Source organism: Carcharodon carcharias, chromosome 2, assembly GCF_017639515.1.
Source record: "Carcharodon carcharias isolate sCarCar2 chromosome 2, sCarCar2.pri, whole genome shotgun sequence".
In the NCBI taxonomy this organism is placed as follows: domain Eukaryota; kingdom Metazoa; phylum Chordata; class Chondrichthyes; order Lamniformes; family Lamnidae; genus Carcharodon; species Carcharodon carcharias.
Genome location: NC_054468.1, coordinates 24,693,034 through 24,713,474, shown reverse-complemented (window position 1 = coordinate 24,713,474; position 20,441 = coordinate 24,693,034). Strand labels below are relative to the sequence as shown.

Below are 20,441 nucleotides of genomic sequence, written 5' to 3'. Positions count from 1 at the left end.
TTCAAGCTTGGGCTGATGTGTCGCACAAATGTTACTTGCCACTTAAGTGCCAGGCAGTGATCATCTCTAATAAGAGAGAATCTAACGATCTCCCCATCGCATTCAATAGCACTGCCATGACTAAATCCCCCACTATCAACATCCTGGGGGTTATTGTTGACCAGAAACTGAGCTGGACCCGCCATATAAATACTGTGGCTACAAGAGCAGGTCAAAGGCTGGGGATTCTGTGACGAGTAGCTCACTTCCTGACTTCCCAAAGCCTTTCAGCCATCGACGGGGCACAAGTCAGGAGTGTGATGGAATAATTTCCACTTGCCTGGATGAGTGTAGCTCCAACAACAGTCAAGAAGCTTGGTACCGTACAAGGCAAAGCAGCCTTGTTGATTGGCACCCCCATCCACCACCTTTAAACATTGCACTCACTTCACTCTTATACAGTGGCAGCAGCATGCTACCTACAAGATGCACAGCAGCGACTCACCAAGGCTCCTTCAATAGCATCTAGATGAGCAAAGGCAGTAGATACATGGAACACCACTACCTGCAAGTTCCACACCATCCTGACTTGGAACTGTATTGCTGTTCTTTCACTGTCATTGGGTCAAAATCCTGGAACTCCTTCCTAGGGAAACTAGAACTGGGAAGGGGCACAGTTTTAAATAAGGGGCCTCCCGTTTAAGATGTGAGATGGGGAGGATTTTTACCTTGGGGTCATGAATCTGTGGAACTTTCTTACCCAGAGACTGGTGGAGGTAGGGTTATTGAATATTTTTAAGGCAGAGGTATATAAATTCTTGACTAGCAAGGGAGTCGAAGAGTATCGGAGATAGGAAGGAAGGTGGAGTTGAGACTGCAATCTGATCAGCTATAATCTTGCTTAATTGGTGAGCAGACTAGGGCCGAATGGCCACCTACCATTCCTAATTTGTATTCGCACATCCCTAAGCACTGTGGGTGTGCATGCAACAGGTGGACTGCAGCGATTTTGAGAAGCCAGCTCACCACCACATTCTCGAGGGCAGTTGGGGGTTGCCAGCGATGACCATATCCCATGGAAGAAGAAAATGCATAATGCTGAATCACTTAATAGGTGTGCCAAGCATAGCAAGGCCATAAAAGAACAAACTAAGCACTACGTTTTACCTCCTAGAAAAGTAGGGAAGTTGTGCTAAACCTGCATTGAACCTTTGCTTGACCACTGCATGCATCTCTGATTGCCATATTATAAAAGGATATAAAGGCACATAGGGTACAGAGACAATTTACAAAGATGATGCCAGAAATGCATGACTATACATATCAGGAAAAGATTGACAGACTGGGACTCCATTCTCTTGAGAAAAGAAGGCTGAGGGATGACCGAATAGAGGTCTTTAAAATTATGATAGGTTTTGATAGTGTCATGAAAATATAATAATTTTCAAAACGTTATTGGTATTTATTTCGAAGTAAGAATAGTGGGGCCTGGATTGCCTGTGTCTTTGTGTGTGGAATTTAATTGAATTAAAAACAGCTGGTCTGAAGGCTTTGATGTATCAGAAGTGAAGCTAAGTCTGAAATGCTAAATAAGTTAACATGGCTGAAGTTTTAGAATGAGAGGTGTATAGAAAAAATTGCAATTTTAGATGAACCAGAATAGTTGAATTTCAAAAGAAAGGGTGAAATGTTACACTTGGTCAGAAGAAGCCAAACAGTGTGTTTATTTTTTTTACGAAGCTTACTGATAAAATTGGTTCTATGAAAGGATTTTATCATTAGAAAGGTAAAGTCTAAAAACATATTAGAACAGTGGGATTTACATTAAAAAGGGTGAAATATGTATGAGTGATGAGGTTATGTGTAAGGAAAGGGCATTCTAAGATCTAACAAGTGTGAAAATCCTCCATCCTCTTTGTACCGAGCAGCTGCCTATAGGAACTGAAGCGACTATGAACATCCCTGTCTAGGGTATCATGTGCTTTGCTTGGGTCTGTTAAAATCTATTTTGATTTTACTGTTGCCTTAATGGGGGTGTAACTGGGAGCCAGATTAATTAGGGACGCTTGGAGTTATCGTAGTAATTTGTAGACCTAGATATGTGCTTAAAATTATTTATTTTATTAATAAATGTTTAAGTGAGTTTTGTAAAAAAAAAAACCCTAAAACTTGGTGGACTTATTATCATTGAATTCAAGGCCTGCATCTCGAAATAAAAATACAAATTGCCAAACAGTTGTGGCATTTGTTTCAAGTTTCCCTCTGGGATTTGAGCAGCCATTTTACCATCCGCTGTGCCATAACAATAGCGTGGATACAGAAAGAATGTTTTCTCTTGTGGGGAAGCGCATAACTGGAGGCCATCAATATAAGATGGCCAAGAAATCCAGTACAGAATTCAGAGAAACGTTGCACGGGGTGGTAAAAACGTAGAACTCATTACCTTAGGGAGTGACTGAAATGAATAGTATTGATGTATTTGAGAAGTTAGACAAGCATACAAGGGAGAAGGGAATACATTGTTATGATAGATTTAGATGAGAAAAGCTGGGAAGGGACATGAGTGGAGCATAAACATAGGCACGGACTGGTTGGACTGAATGGCCTGTTTCTGAGCAATATATCCTATATAACATACAATGCGACAAGACTACAGCAAGTCTCATTTTAAATTGCCATTGTGTTTCTGGAAATCACAACTTAAACAACTTTGTGAATTATGGGAACCCATGATTCACAGTGTTAAAGCTGGAGTTTGTTTTTTTCTGGGTGAAAGGTTTCCAAAGGAACCAATGGAGAAATTGAAATACTGTATCATACGGGTGCAGCACTGTGCATTCCTGGCTGAAATAACTTGCAAAACAAAATAAATCACTAAATATAAAATAAATTTTCTAATTTCAAATTAGGTAACACTCAGCCTTGAGCAGTTTTAAAACACCCAATTTCACTGCTAGGCTGATGGCTTTTCTTGCTTTCTTTGCAGCAGCAGGCACACTACCAGCACTTAATGGATGTTTCTTGCTCATGTTTAAAAATAATTTAAAAGGCTCACCCACAGCAGGCACTCCTGAAACTTCAAAATTGGTATCAAATTTAAATCTAACTTTTTTGCTTGAAAAAACAACTCTGGCTTTGGATGCCTCTGAGCTTTTTTGAAAATCGATGTTGCTTCAAGTACAGTACAAACAGGATCCTTAACAATGGAGCTGACTGGGTTGCGGGATCTGATGTGTTGACAACAGATGGCAATGGTACATAACAGGTGGCGATGATGTGCGATCATGTGCATGCAATGACTCTACAGAGGAAGTTGCAACTGAAATCGCGGAAAATGGGTCTAAAGCAAAACAACTTAAAGCAGGGCGAATTAAAACGAGGACTTTCTGTAATCTACTATAACCTCTGAAGAAGAACAATACAGGCTCAAAATGTTAACTCGGTTTCTCTCTCCACAGATGCTGCCAGGCCTGCTAAGTTTTTCCAGCGTTTGCTGTTTTCAGATTTCTAGCATCCAGTGTTTGGCTTCCATCTTGCTGTAATCTTACCTGTCTCTGAAATTTGTATTGCTCTTTGCTTCTGTCTGTTCACTTATTTTGTCTGATTATTTTTGCTTCTTTGCTCTCATCTTCTGCTCTGTCTTTTTTCTTCCTTTTGGGTGGGACATGGTATGCCAGCATATGGGGGAAATGCTGCCTGCATTTGGAATGGGGGTTGCAGGAAAATGTGACTTACAGTGGCTCCCTTTCTATTCCCCTACCCACCCGTTACATTACTAATTCCATGTCCCCAAAGACTTGCCTACCCCAATCTCTTCTCCCTTTGACTACTTGCCTCCTCCCACCTGCTCCACTGTAACTTACTTTGCTCTTAACCTTCCCGTTTGATCTCCGGAATAATGGGTGTCAAAAGAACAGAAAACCTCTCACCATCATCCAGTTTCCCTCCTACACTGACCATTTGTTTTCCTCAGAAGGACTTTGTTTTGACACCTCACTTTGTTCTTTTCCAAACCAGGACATCAAATTCGAATGAAGGAAACTTGTATACTTTTTTCTGTACTTAATCTTCACCCCTCTCCCCTACTCTGTCTTATCCCACTCTCTCACTTTTATCTCTTCCTGTTCTCTATTTTATGCATATTTTCTGTCTTCTGTGCGCCTGTCTGTATGTCTCCCTTTTTCTCACCTGAATCTCTTGCTCTCTTTTTCAGTTCATATCTGGGGCCCACTTTCCTTGGTTACCCTGTTTTTATAATTTATATGAATATACCTTATGTTGTGTTCTGAAATACTGCTTGGTTTTGAGCCAAGACTGTTTGTTTGTCCCTCCAGTCAACTGGAGTAGACTGCCTTCAAACTTCAGCATGTACTTCCTGTGCATAAGCTTAATGCAAGTAGCCTCAGCTTTTGCAAAAACTGCTTAAGTATTTCCAGAGGTATTTTGATGAATTGAATTGATAATGGTGAGTAATTTTGGGAATTAAATCTCTTTCATGCTGTAAGTGGGGAGTATATTGAGATTGAAACAAAATGCCTCCTGGGGTGTACAAAATTGATTTCATGTTGTACTACTGCCTTATTACTTTACTATGGAGATGTTTTGTACCCTTTTGACATTCTATGAATCATATGCATGTGTACCAGATGTGGTTCTTAAATGTACAATAATTAATTTTCTTTTTAACCTCCTGTTGGGAGAGATTTTTGCATCTCATTAAGTTTTCTGTGTCTGTCATTTTACAGATTTTAAATTTCCTTCCTTGCTGTTAGTTTTAATTGAAAAAATATTTGGTCAATGACTCAATTGAAAATTAAAATTTTATAGGTGGAATTGCATTCTTTACATGGAGCCATAATTTTTGCAAAGCAATTATTAAAGAAAATGAATAACCAGTTGTGCCATTGCGTTACCAGTTTAAATATACATGTGTTACGGGATACAACTTGTAAGGACATTGGGCTTCAGTGAGATCTCTTTTTTTGTGCTGCGCACTGGACTGTCATGTGTGTGGTAGTCTTGTTTTACTCCTCCCATATTGTTGTTTTTCCAATTTTTAATGCAAGCTTATTAGATATCAAATGCAGTTAAACGAATACAATAGACATTTGACTCAGTTCTAAAATAAATCTCATGGTTGCAATCAACATACCAGCAATATTTTTTCCTGAGTCCATGGGGTTTTTTTTTTTTACTAAGTACACAGCCTCTTTAAATTGCTTAGTAAATTATAGGGGCAGACTTGTTTGTGGCCTCAGCTTGGGGGAAATATTGGTTGTATTTATACAATGGAGGGGAGATGAGGAAAGTAATTTTCATCCAGGAGGTGGCAGAGGTCTGGAACTCTCTGCCTGAAAGGGTAGCAGAGGCAGAAAACCTCAACTCATTTAAAAGGTGTCTCTGTATGTACCTGAAGATCTGTAACCTGCAGGACTATGGACCAATTGCTGGAAAGTAGGATTAGGCTGCGTGGCTCTTTTCTTTTGGCTGGCGCCGACACGATGGGCCAAGTGGCTTCCTTCTGTGCCATAAATTTTCAATAGTTATTTGCAGCCCTGAGAAAAAGCATCTGACGTTATTTACAAAATATAATAAATGAAAAACCAGCTTATCACTTAAAGTTTGGTTTATTAAAGATCTGGGTTGAAGTGAATGGTCCAGTGAACTTCATTGCAGTTTGTCCATGTTAGTGATAAGTATGTAACAAAATATAGAGTCCTTATAGCATAGGAGATGGCTATGTGGCTTGTCATGTCCATGCTGGCTCTCTGCAAGAGCAAGTTGTTCAGTCCCACTCCCTGCATTATACCTGTAACTCTGTAAAAGGTTTCAGATCCTATTTCCCTTTGAAAGCCATAATTGAATCTGGCACCACCACAGTCTCAGACCGTGCATTCCAGTTCCTAACCACCCACTGCATTTAAAAAAAAATTTTCCTCATGTCACCTTTGTTTCTTTTGTATTTATTTGAAACCTGTGTCTTCTGGTTCTCAACCATTTCACCAATGGGAACAGTTTCTCTCTCTTTGTCCAGAGCCCTGATGATTTTGAACAGCTCTATCAAACCCCCTCTATCTCTCCTCATGTGTCAGTCCCGCCATCCCAGGAATCAGTCTGGTAAACCTTCACTGCACTCCTTCCTCAGATCATCCTTCCTCAGATAAAGAGACCAAAACTGCTCTCACTATTCCAGATGTGGTCTCACCAAGGCCCTGTATAATTGCAGCAAGACATCCACGTCCCTGTGCTCGAATCCTCTGGCTATAAAGGCCAACTTACATTTGCCGCCTTTACCGCCTGCTGCACCTGCATGCTTACCTTCAGCGACTTGTGTACGAGGACACCCAGATCTCATTGCACATTCCCCTCTCTCAATTTATAGCCATTCAGATAATCTGCCTTCCTGTTTTTGCTACCAAAATGGATAACCTCACATTTATCCATTATACTGCATCTGCCATGCATTTGCGCATTCACTCAGCTTGTCCAAATCACACTGAAGCATCTCTGCATCCTCCTCACAGCTCACCCTCCCACCCAACTTTGTGTCATCTGCAAATTTGGAGATATTACATTTAGTTCTCTCATCTAAATCATTAATATATATTGTGAATAGCTGGGGTCCCAGCACCGATCCCTGCGGTACCCTACTAGTCACTGCCTGCCATTGGGAAAAAGACCCATTTATTCCCACTCTTTGTTTCCTGTCTGCCAACCAGTTTTCTATCTATCTCAATAAACTACCCCCAGTCGCATGTGCTTTAATTTTGTCGAAAGCCATCTGAAAGTCCAAATAAACCACATCCACTGGCTCTCCCTCATCAACTCTACTGGTTTCATCCTCGCATAATTCCACTAGATTTGTCAAGCATTATTTCCCATTCATAAATCCATACTGATCCTGTCCGATTCTGCCACTGTTTTCCAAGTGCTCAGCTATTAAATCTTTTATAATGGACTCCAGAATTTTCCCCACCACTGACGTCCGGTGGCCTGGTCTATAATTCCCTGTTGGCTCTCTATCCCCCTTTAATGCCTCCAGTAATACAAAATCAGAAGCAAAAGAGAGGGAGAAACTTATCATGAGAGGAGAAACCAGACAAGCTGATGGGACTAAAGGCTGACAAGTCCCATGATCCTGATGGCCTGCATCCTAGGGTCATAAAAGAAGTAGCTGCAGAGATGGTGGGTGCATTGGCTGTAATCTTCTAAAATTTGCTAAATTCTGGGAAGGTCCCAGTGGATTGGAAAGCTAAGAATGTAACACCCCTATCCAAGAAAGGACAGAGACAGAAAACAGGGAACCCTCGGGCAATTAGTCTAACATTTGTCATTGGGAAGATGTTGGAATCTGTTATTAAGGGGATAATAGGGCATTTAAAAAAATTATAACGCAATCAGGCAGAGTCAGCGCAGTTTTACTGAAGGGAAATTCTTTTTGACAAATTTAGTAGAGTTCTGAGAAGATGTAACAAGCAGGGTGGATAATGGGGAACAAGTAGAAGTGGTGTACTTGGATTTCCAAAAGGCATTCAAGAAGATGCTGCCTAAAATTACTACACAAGAGCCCACGGTATTCAGGATCATATATTAGCATGGATAGAAGGTTGGCTAATAGGAAGCAAAGGATTGGGATAAAGGGGTAATTTTTCATTTGTCAAACTGTAAATAGTGGGGTCAGTGCTGGGGTCTCTGATTATTTGCAGTCTATAATAATGACTTGGATGAAAGGACCAAGTGCATCGTAGTCAGATTTCCTGATGATACAAAGGTGGGAAAGCAAATTGTAAGAAGGACACAAAATCTGCATAGGTTATAGATAGAACATACAAAAAGAGGTTAAGTAAAGGGGTAAAAATTTGGAAGATGGAGCATAATGTGGAAAATGAGAAGTTATCCTTTTTGGTAGGAAGAGAAGAAAAACAAAATATTAAAGAGAGATACAGAAAGCTGTGGTACAGAGGTGTCCTTGTACATGAAACACAGACTGTATGCAGGTGCAGCAAGTAATTAGGAAGTCAAATGGAATGTTGGCCCTTATTGCAAGGGAATGGAATATAAAAGTAGGGAAGTCTTGCTGCAACAGTACAGGGTGTTTGTGTGACCACATCTAGAGTACTGTTTGCAATTTTGGTCTCCTTTAAATAAGGGAAGATGTAGTTGCATTGGAGACGGGGCAGAAAAGGGTTCACGAGTTTGATTCCTGTGATGAAGGGATTGTCTCATTAGGAAAGCTTGAGCAGGTTGCATTTGTACTCATTGGAGTTTAGATAAATGAGAGGTTGAAACATATAAGATCCTGAGGGAACTTGAAGGATCAGTGCTGAAAGGATGTTTCCTATAATGGGGGGATATCTAGAACCAGGGGGGGCACAGCTTCAGAATAAGGTGAGTCCCATCTAAGACTGAGCTGAGGAGGAATTTCTTCTGATGGTTGTGAATCTTTGAGATTCTCTAACTCCGAATACTATGGAGTCCGTGTCCTTGAATATATTAAAGGCTGAGGTAGAAGGCAGTCAAATGTCATGGGGAATAGGCCAGAAAGTGGAGCTGAGGCCAAGATCAGATCAGCCATAATCTAATTGAATGGCTGAGTAGGCTCAAAGGACTTTATGGCTTACTGCTCGTTTTTCTTATGTTATGCTTGACAGAGATATTAAAAGTTACCAGAAGTGAGCAGGAGGGTGTTTGGACAAGTGGCTGGAGAAAAATGGCACACATTTCAAGAGCTGAATGGTCTGTATCTGTGTTGTCACATTTTATGATTTTTATATAAAAGGAATGAAAAACTATTAAATTGAATTGGAGAGGGGGGAAATTAAGTTAAACACAATTCAAAGCATACCTGGTTTGTGACAGAAAATATTTAAAATGCCTAGGAGCCTGTCGATGTCTGGATGGAAGAAAATTGGATTAGCATTTTGTTGGTTAGAATTGTTCTGGCAATGGATTTGGTTTCTAATATCTGCATTGAGCAAATCTTCTAAAATGTTGCATGTGGTAATTCAGTGGATAGGCGCTTTATAATGATGAGTAAGTCATAATGTGTTATTCTGTTGTGAAAGTGAAGTTGTTTTTCTTGAAGCAGACAGGTTTAATTGTTGCATATAAGCACATTTTTAGGACAATTAGAAGCTAATTCCTCTTGGTTACATCCTGAGGTCAATTGGAAAGTGATTGATTCTCCCAAGAGTTGCAGCTGTTTCTAAATCCTTGGCTGTACACCAATGCCAAAAAACATGGCAAATTATTGACTTACCTTAAAGATTTTGCAAATATAACGGTGTAATATGGGCTTCTGTACATAAAAAAAATATAATTTTGCAATCATAAACAGGTTACACTGGTGTCATGCATAAATGCTTTTGTGTTATGGTTTTAAATGGCAAGATAGCTGTTTTGTACCACACTTGTCTTTAAGCATTTAAACTTTACATGAAGTGGATATTAAAGAGATGCTCTCTTTATAGATGTTCTCTTAATGTACAAGATTAATTTATTTGTGATGATCATTCTTTCAAATATTAAATAAATATCATTTTGTGATAGGAGCCATGACAGTCATTTCAATGGAAACCTAATTTCATTTATATGCAATGCTTGAACAGGCAAGCATAAATGTGTTACATTCCTCACTGGTTGCCAAAGCAAAAATAACTCGACAGCTACATAATCTTGGCCCAGCATGTAGTGCGGTTACGATACCATTGGCAGAAAGAGACAAGTATTCACTTGGATAAATGTCGGAGATAATTTTATCTTTGAAAAAGACTGTAAAATAGCAACCAAATTCATCATATTCCAATTAGGAATAGAAACAAATGTGCAGCAAAGTGATTGGTCTCTGAAAGCGATAAATGGTTATACGCTTTCAGTTGATTGAGCTTACGTTTCTAGTGGTGGTAATGTATATGCTTGATGTTGAAACTTCAAATTTAAACAAATGTTATAAAGGATAATGAAAGTAATTAGAGCATTAATGACACCTGTATTTATATACTGATTTTCAAGTCAAAGGCTGGGATTTTCCGGCCCCATCGTGGGCGAGGCAGTGCCCCAGCCAGAAGTCCATTGACTTGCAGCGGGACCGGAAGATTGTGGTGGTGGGCGGGTGCGGAAAATGCCGCCAAAAGTTTCAACGCAATGAGTTACTTCTAAAATACAGTCACTAAGTGAATGCTGTGCCAGTAGAATAAATGACCTGGTGTCAGTTTAGGCAATCTCAGAACACATATTGTAGGTGTATGATGCAATATGTATCTATGAAAATGCACCAATAGTGATGGCCTTTACTCTCTAAATTAGGAATTGGAATGACAATTACTCCTGCAGAACAAAGCAAATAATTGTGTATTTGGCCACAATTCCTTTATACAGAACGATTGACATTAGCCATTGATGGTAAATTTGTTTCTTAAATGTAATCTGTCGCACTTACTGCTGCAAAGCATTACTTTATAGTGCCCAAATGTATTCTTGTCCTGCAAAAGCAAAATACTGTGTATGCCAGAAATCTGAAATAAAAATAGACAATGCTGGCAACTTTCAGCAGGCCTGGCAGTACCTGTATTGGGAGGTACTGAGTTAACAATTAGGTTGATGACCTTGTATTAGAACTATTCTGGTGAGCGGTCACAGACCTGAAATGTTAGCTGTTTCACTCACCTCAGATGCTGCCAGACCTGCCAAGTACTTCCAGCATTTTTTGTTTCAAACACACTAAAAGTTTCTGTGGAATTGGCCTCATTTAGACCATTTAGTAGAGCAAGTGAGTGGCCAAGAACTGCACTCTCTCCAGGTTGGAAATGTAGTGTGACTAGGCAGTAAAGTGCAGTCTTCTAATTTAAATATACAAATTCCTTTTTTCTTTCTTCTGGTAGTGGCATCCAATATCTAAAACTGATATACTCACCATTTCTACCAATATGGAGACGTGAGACTGTGGAGGAATAATTGAAAAGTTGCAATAAATCCTGGAATTAGATTAGTTTTAACTTTTGCAATGTGCATAATTCAGTCGACTTCATTCAGAATTTAATACAAGACAAATATGTATTGGTCCAGTGATAATCTTAGAAGAAAAATTTTCATAAGAAATGAGTGGCATATTTAAAGGAATTGTACGTAGATTCTAGAAGTTATCATGCTCTTGTTGTGTATCATACGGTTTTGGCCTCAAAGATACTCCTGCAGAACATTGCATTACATTGTTGTAAACTTATGCCTTTTTTTTTTGCTGCGATCAGAATTTCTTCTTCAAATCCCCTTAATTATAATGGAATAATTTACTTTAGTTTGAGCTTAGTTTTTATATTTTTTTTCTTTTCAACGTCTGGAAATTAGGAAAATAAACTTATTACTCTGCCAGGTAAAGGGTCTGTGACATGGGAATCCTCTTAATCTGAGTTGCCTGAGCACAACCTTGTGAAATGAACCCGTGTCTGCAGAGGACTTATGCATTGATTTCTGGAGAGTTATAAGTGAACCAGCAGGGAGGGCTACATTATATTTAACTGTAGAATTAAGTTGCCTCTTTAAGATATTAGGTTAATGGAGGAAGATTGATTCTGATAGGAGGAAAGTCAGTAACTAGAAAGAATAAACTAGAAAAATGGTAAGGTTGCTGGAAATGGGTTATTGTAATGTGTAACAACTGTGCAGAAGCAATAATATTTTATTAAAAGGGAAAAGGTGTGGATTGCCCCTCTCTCCATGAAAGGTGCAGGAGCCTCCCAAAGTTGGGGCAGATGTGGATGTGGGGAAGGACAGGTGTTACTGATAAACTACCATTTGAAGGGCATTTGAGGAAATCTCCCAATTACCCAAATGGCCAGTTTGCTCTGAAAGGGAATTGGATAATTGCTTGAAAAGGAAGAATGTTATTGCACAAAGGAGCAGGCAAGATAATGGGTTGAGGGTTGATAGTTTCAAATGGGAATTGGTTCTAACAGAGGCACAATTGGTGGATTTATAGTTTCTTATCACTGCAGAGTAACTCCAGATAAATTAGCCTACGGATTAGGCTCCCCTCCATTATGTTATTTGCATTCTTATACTTTTACTTCTCCTTCCATACGTTCTCCTTGAAAATGGCAGCAACCTCCTTTGTAACATTGTTGTACCATGTAGCAAGTCAGTCTTGCTTTGAGGGATATGTGATTCTGTTCCTGAAGGCAGTTGTTATATAGTGTAGCTGAGAGAATACAACATTGCAAGCACTATATGGGAGCTTGAACCTTGGCCTCTGTGGTGTAACAAAGTCCAAAACCACATAGCCCGTAGGCTATATTATAAATTATTAAGCTTCAACGTGATGATATTTGAACATTTTTTTCCCCCCTTGTCTCTACAGAGTTTTCCATCAGATGAAGGATGGCCTTTTGCAAAGTACCTTGGAGCCTGTGGGAGAATGGTGGCTGTAAATTATGTAGGCAATGAACTTTGGAGTTTCTATAATGCACCCTGGGAAAAACGAGTAGACTTGGCCTGGCAGTTGCTGGAAATTGCTGAACAACTCACAAACAATGATTTTGAATTTGCTCTCTATCTCCTCGATGTCAGCTTTGACAACTTTGCTGTTGGACCTCGGGATGGAAAAGTCATAGTCATTGATGCTGAAAACATAATCGTGGCAGACAAAAGATTAATCAAACAAAGTAAGTCTTTTGTTTGTCTCTGTTCAAAAAGAATTGTAATTTATTGGTAGTCTTTTTTGATTTCTTGTAAAGATGGTTAATACAATTGTTTTGAGTTCATTGAAGCTAGCAAGTCGTTTGTCATAACTGTTTACAACATGCTGCTGCAGAATCAAAAAATCCTATCCACTTGCTACGTGTTAAATTATTAAAGTGGTTGCTGTTGGATTCAAAAGAAAGGCCTGTGTGGAAAGTTCTGTTGGCATGAACACCGTTTTGATTTGTATTCAGCTATGCAGAGTTGAATTACTACTTGTGATTGTTTGTGTAAAATTTACTTACTTTAAATGCAACAGGCGTTTTCCCCCTCATAATACTGGCAATTCACCAGATCTTATATAAAAGCTGAGAGGTATGAAATTAGATGGATTGAAGCTGTTCAGGTCTGCCCATTGTGCCACAAGAGGAGGTAGAAAGCTGCAAAGGGATTTAGACAGATTAGGTGAGTGGGCAAAAATTTGGCAGATGGAGTATAATGTGTGAAAATGTGAATTTGAACATTTTGGCAGGAAGAATGGAAAAGCACTATACTATTCATGGACAGAGATTGCAGAGCTCAGTACAGAGGGATCCTATGTGTCCTAGTACATGAGTCACAAAAAGTTAGTATATAGGTACAGCAAGTGATTAGGAAGGCAAATGGAATGTTTGGTGTTTATTGTAAGGGGAACGGAACATAAAAGTAGGGACATTTTAGTGGAGCTCTACAAGGCATTGGACAACATCTGGAACACTGTACAGCTTTAGTCTCCTTATGTGAAAAAGGATATAATTACGTTAGAAGTAGCGCAGAGAATGTTCACTCGACTCATTCCTGGGGTGAAGGGCATATACTATGATTTGAAGGTTGGACTGGTCGAGTTTATACCCATTGGAGTTTGGAAGAATGATAGGGGACCTTACTGAAACATGTAATATTGTGAGAGGTCTTGACAGGGTAGATACTGCGGGGATGTTTCCACTCGGGGAGACTAGAAATAGGGGACACAGTTTAAGAATAAGTCTCCCTTTTAAGACCGATGAGAATTTTTTTTCTCTCAAAGGTCGTTAGTGTGGTATTCTCTTCCCCAGAGAGTAGCAGAGACAGGGCCATTGAATTTATTCAAGGCAGAGCTGGACAGATTTTTGATAGACAAGGGGGCCTAGGGTTAAGAGGGGCTGACAGGAAAGTGGAGTAGAGACCACAACCTGTTCGACCATGATCGATTTTAATGGTGGGGCAGGCTTGAAGGGCTGAATGGCCTACTCTTCCTAAGTCCTATGTTCCAATGTACTTACACACACTTACTCAACTTATCCAAAATGACTTTTTAAAAATTACACTAAAGTAAAATCTGCAGAACACTAGAAATGGAGGACAGTTCCACATATAAAATGGACAGTAAATTTCAGCCAAATTTTCATGGACCTCATTATTTGAATGAAATGTACAAAATTAGATCAATGCAGGGTGATTGGAATTGCTATTGGAGCAATTGTTATATATTGTTTTATGTGGATATATGATCACATTGATTCCAGAATTACAGACATGCCCTGATTATACCTGTGTGCCACAACCAATGTAATTTCTCATTAACAAAAATATTTCTACCTTACTGACTTGGTATAACCCAGTTAGATCTATAAGATTGTGAATTAATAACTGTAACATGGCTGTCAAAAGATTCACTTAATTTCTGTAAGTTGGTTGAATTCTGTCCTGAGCTACTGCGTTGTATTCTAATCCAGCTGTACTACATTTATTTAGAATTACATGCTTTACAGCAAGCCCTACATCCGATCTGAATCTGCGATGAGTAATTTGTTCTCCGATGATGCAGCAACTGAGGAACTTAGTTTTTCTTGCCCCCGTACTTGAAAAGGGAATTATTGCTATCCAGTTACTCTTATTGGAAAGGTTGTGTTTTGATGTTGGGTGAAGATAGGATTGGTGTATGTTATTATCTGGAGATGCCCTCTACACTTGAATGGTGTATCTACTGCATACTGTCTAGGCTCATATGAAGAGTGACCACTTCAGCATAATACTGGTTCTGGTGGCTGTTGCCTGTGAAACTGTTTTCTGTTAAGAATCAGCACTTGAGGGGAAAAGGGTGAAAACTCAGACTGCTTTTTCCCTCCAAATATGACTTTCAGAAATGTCTTTTTGCTATCAAGTAATGGAGCCTGGCTTTATAAATAACTGTTGGAGGAAGTTGCCATACATTGTTTAATTTGGATGTGGTATCTAGGTTTTTATATTTGTTTTGTATCTGATTTTTTCTCTCCTTTGGAAAATGGATGAGTGAGAAACCTTCACTAGATGTGATCTGTTTGTTTTGCTTTTGGCTGATTTTCACCAAATTTAGTTATCAGTTTTTTGGTTTGTGTATAGTAGAAATGTGCTTGCCATGTCTGTGTTTAGAAGCACTGCCATAAAATCTTAAATTACAAATAATGTAATTAACTCTCATCTCATTGAATATTGAGACCTTAGAAACAAAAGTGCCAATCAATGACCTGTCTACAAACTGTCAGCTCTAATTAGAGCTCCCTTGATGAATTAATGAACCATTGTGATACTGAGCTATTCAGACCAAAAGCTCCCATGTTTAGTTCTTGATCTGTATTGAGTTCGCTCTCTTGGCTGAGCAAGCAGTTGCATAACAATTGACTTCTATTCCTAGGGTCAGGAGAGAGAGGAAAAGACTTGCCAGTGATTCTCAGAGAAAAGTGTATGTTCCCTCCTTGACTGCGTGTAGTTGATATTGTAATTGGCACTTTCTCCTAAGATATTGCCCCTTGCCTTTCATAACTCCTCTCATCATCCCGCTTCTCAAATAACACCCTGAGCTCTACTGTCAGTGCGAACTGCTGCCCTTTCTCCAATCTTCCTTTTCTCTCAAGTCCTTAAACATGTTGCTTCCCAAAGCCGTTTGTGTCAACTGAGCCGCAGCTAACAACACCCTTGTCTCTGAGTCAGAAGTTCAGGGTTCAAGTTCCACTCCAAAGTTTGAACACAACAATCCAGCTGGCACTCTAGTGCAGTATTGAAGGAACACTGCACAGCCATAGGTTCTCTGGAATTTAAAAGAATGAGAGGTGGTCACATTGAAACATTCAAGATGATGAAAGGGGTTGACAGGGTGGGTACTGAAATGTTAGTTTTCCCTGCCAGGGGAAACAGAACAAAAGGGCATAGGTTCAGGATAAGGGGCCGATCATTTAGGACTGCGATGAGAAATTTCTTCCCCCCAAAGGTTGCAAATCTTTGGAATTTTCTATCAAAGAGAACGATGGATGCTAAGTCAGAGGCTGATAGGTTTTTGGGTGCAATGGGAATTGGGAGATATGGAGATGCACTGAGTTGGAAGAGCAGCCACGATCTTGTTAAATGCAGAGCAGGTTCAAAAAGCCTACTCCAAATTTTTTATATTGTTAAATGTAATGCCTTATACACCACAATATATACTCTCCTGAAAGTTATATTATCTCCTGGGAGAAGAGAAAAACAAACAAAATCAAGGCCAGTTAGGAAGAATAATATAGTAAATCTCTCTCTGGCACCTTTTAAGCCACTGTTCTTCATTGCAAAGTCTGCAAGCCAGTGGCAGCTCCCATCAACTAAGTGCAGCTCCCCATCTCCATGTTGGTAAGTTAATGGGCTTGTAATCTCTTGAGCTTCATGAGATTTGTTTTAACATCATTTACTGTGTGACTGGTGCCTTTTTCGCGCAACCTCAGATCTCCGAGTTGCAGCCTCTTCCCTATCCTCAACCCACCCTTGCGCCAAACCTCTGCTCCCTGACTCACCCTCTTGCCACTTCCCTTTCCTGGATCCTCGTTCCCCTTCAAGATCCAGATCCGAACTGAAACCAGAACTCCAAATTTGTGGAAGTACGAGTCCCGATGGTGCAGCAGTATCGAGCTGGTCAGCTACAATTCATGTCCTTTTTAAAATAACTGTTGAAGCTGCCCCTGCCATGCTCAGAGCGAGGCTTCAGGCGAGGGAAGCAGCAAGTGGGAGCATTTTTTTAAAAAAAACACATGGATTGTAGCAGCCCCTGGTTGGTACTTCTGCACCATCAGCTCTTGTGTTTCACTATATTGGAGCTCTGGCTTTGGATTGGACCTGGATCTGGATCTGGATTTTGAATAGGAACACAAGTTCAGGAGAGGGGAGCGGTGAGAGAGTGAGTCAGGGCGTGGGAGGTTCTGTGAGAGGGTGGGTCAGAGAGGGGAAAGAGGCTACAACTTGAAGGTCGGGGAAGGGGAGAGACCACAGTACTGAGAGTTGGTGAGGAGGATCTGCAGCAACCAGGAGGATCAGGGAGCAGGAGATTCAGGAAGCAGGATTGGTGGCAGGTAGGAGGTAATTTAAGTAGAAAGTTATATTCTTCTTTCAAAATAAAATAAATTTAAAAATATAAAAATTATTTCATTTACCAATGTAGGAATTTAGCTCTTCCAGTTTTAAAGTAAGTTTTGCATTATTCAACTTTTAAAATGTTTTCTTGCATTGGCACATTTTAATTCCTTCAATTTTCTTGGTAATTGTTTATAAATGCTGTATTTTTTAATTGTACATGTGTTTATATTTTAAGTATAATATTTGATTTTGTTTTAGTTACATCTGTCACCCTGTAACGTTGCTTACTACTCCTTCATGATATAATCATTTAGTAGTCGATGTAGCTCTCACATGGCAGGTTTTTTGCTGAAGTGGCCCTTGCTTGAAAAATAGTGAAGATCACTGTTTTTAAGCAATCAAAACAGCTCTGGCATGTTTGATGTTATGAGGTGATTTCTGCCCTAGCCAGAAAAAGTTCTAGCTGTCACTTGAAGGAGTTGGAATCAGAAACAATGCAATTGGGTAAAAACTACAGGTTATTTTAAAAACAACAATTGATTCTAGGTTGTTGATCATCAAATATCAAATGTCAGAGAATAATGGCAGATAAAAATCAATATGGATAACTAACAATAGGCAATATAAACAATTCATGAATGCGACCTAAAAGTCAAAGTGACCTAGGGGCTTCAGTAGATTTAAACTCAACATGTTTAACCAATGCAGAGCACTAATCAAAGCAATTAAAATGCTGAAGTATACAACCAAAGAAGATAGTACAAATCAAAGGAAGTCATGCTCAAATTGCACAGACCAGTCAGATCACATTTTGAGTACTGCATCTGGTTCTGGTCACTGAGATATAAAAGGCAACCAACACAGTTCACAGAAGAACCATACAACTGACCCTTAGCTTCAGAGATCTGAGATCTCTGAACAAAAGTATTAAGACTTTTCATCTTTAAAAGGAAGAGACCTTGAGATGATTTCATAGAAATTATGATAAACTCAGTATTACTGCAAGCTACGTTTCACAGGGGCAATAAGGAGAAACAAATTTAAAACGCGTCAAAGGCAAATTTAGAAGATGATGCAAGAAAATCCTTCAGTGACCAACACACAATGGATTTTGAAGTACCTTGGAAGCAGCAACCTAAAATTATTTAAGTAATAATGGTGCAGTGGGGAAAATGCAAGGGTGGATGAACAAAGATGGGCTGTATGGCCTTTCCATTCTAAATTAGTATGTGACCGTTAGTTGTACTTGTTTCTACGCATGAATTTAAAAATCACTTTTGTTTTAAATTTTAAAGATGTAAAACTTCTATTGAACTTTGCAAACATCAAATCCTTTGGTGCCTAATGCTCCAGATCCTAATGTTCTAGCTTATTTTGAAATATTCAATCAAACATCTTGGGCATTAGTAACAGCCATGACAATGTTTGTAACATCTGGTCCTGTGGCAAGCATTGATAGGAAAGTAGTAGGCTTTCAGAGCAGGGAAATAGGTTGTGATAAAGGTAGAAGAAGCAGCTGATAAAAGAATAGGATACATATTTCCCAAAGCTACTGTTCATCCTCAGTTGTAGCGAACACAGATGCTCTTACTTCTATTTTCATCTTCTCTTTCATTCCACTTGCCCCAAAAGAATTCAATTGAAAGTATAATTTGATACATAATTAATGTTTGTCTTTATATTAGGGAACCTTATAGTGACAAAATACTTTTGCCATATCAGAATGGATTATGGTGTTATGCACCTTAATACATATAGACACAGAGTGCAGGATTACTTAAAGTGGAATAATCTAAAATGATAGGTTAAATTCTTTGAAGGAGTCACATGCTGTGGATGAAGGGGAACTGGTGGATGTACTGTACTTAGATTTCCAGAAGGCATTTGATAAAGTGCCACATAAATTTTATTGCAAAAAATAAAAGCTCATGGTATGGGGGTAACATATTGGCGTGGATAGAAGATTGGCTAGCTAACAGGAAGCAGAGAGTTGGCATAAACAGGTCTTTTTCTGCTTAGCAGGACGTAATGAGTGGTGTGCCACAGGGATCAGTGCTGGGGCCTCAATTGTTTACAATTTATGTAAGTGGATTGGATGAAGGGATCGAAGGAATCGAAGGAGTGGTTGCTAAATTTGCTGACGACACAAAGATAGGTAGGAAATTAAATTGTGAAGAAGACATGAGGCTACAAAGTGGCATAGATAGGTTAAATGAGTGGCAAAAGATCTGGCAAATGGAGTATAATGTAGGCAAATGTGAAAATCGTTCATTTTGAGCGGAAGACTAAAGAGGCTTATTATCTAAGTGGTGAGAGATTGCAGAGCTTTGAGATTCAGAGGGATCTGGATGTCCTAGTGCATGAATCACAAAAGATTAGTATGCAGGTACAGCAGGTAGTTAGGAAAGCTAATAGAATGTTATCATTTATTATCAGGGGAATTGATGACAAAAATAGGGAGATTATGCTTCAGTTGTACAGGGCATTGGTGAGACCACATCTGGATTATTGTGTACAGCGCTGGTTGTCTTATTTAGAGAAAGATGTAAATGCATTAGAAGCAGTTCAGAGGTTTATTGCGTAATACCAGGAACGGGCAGGTTGCCTTATGAGGAAAGGCTAAGACCATAAGATATAAGAGCAGAAGTAGGCCATTTGTCCCATCGAGCCTGCTCTGCCATTCAACACGATCATGGCTGATCTGATAATCCTCAACTCCACTTTCCTGCCTTTTTCCCCATAACCCTCGATTGAATATATTTAACAGCCTAGCCTCTCCAACCCTCTATGGTAAAGAATTCTGCAGATTCACTACCTTCAGAGAAGAAATTCCTCCTCATCTCTGTCTTTAAGAGATGGCCCCTTACTCTGAGATTATGCCCTCTGGTCCTAGACTCTCCCACGAGGGGAAATGACCTCTCAGCATCTACCCTCTTAAGCTGCCTAAGAACCTTATATGTTTCAATAAGGTCGCCTCTCATTCTTCTAAACTCCAATGAGTACAGGCCCAACCTACTCAACCTCTCCTCATAAGAAAATCCTTCCATACCTGGGATCAACCTAGTGAACCTTCTCTGAACTGCCTCCAATGCCAGAATATCTTTCCTTAGATTAGGGGACCAAAACTATTCACACTATTCTAGTGTGTTCTAACTAGTACCTTGTATAGTTTCCTCAAGACTTCCCTATTTTTATGCTCCATTCCCTTTGAAATAAAGGTCAACATTTCATTTGCCTTCCCTATTATCTGCCGAACCTATGTTAGCTTTTTGTGATTCATGCATGAAGACCCCCAAATCTGTGCTGCAGCTTTTTGCAGCCGTTATCCATTTAAATAATATTCAGCTCCTTATTCTTCCTGCCAAAGTGCATGACTTCACATTTTCCCACATTATATTCCATCTGGCAAGTTTTTG

The 20,441-nt window shown here is 39.4% G+C and overlaps 1 protein-coding gene across 3 annotated transcripts in view; it reads left to right on the top strand.

Annotated features, from left to right (window-relative positions):
• The window catches only part of dipk2ab (divergent protein kinase domain 2Ab), a 240,686-nt gene that overhangs the window by 88,013 nt on the left and 132,232 nt on the right, over positions 1 to 20,441 (top strand). For all 3 annotated transcript variants that reach the window (XM_041175706.1, XM_041175698.1, XM_041175714.1), the window contains one exon: positions 12,332 to 12,635. In XM_041175706.1, coding sequence (XP_041031640.1) covers positions 12,389 to 12,635 — 247 coding nt within the window. In that variant the 5' untranslated portion in view covers positions 12,332 to 12,388. The remainder of the gene's footprint in view (positions 1 to 12,331; positions 12,636 to 20,441) is intronic.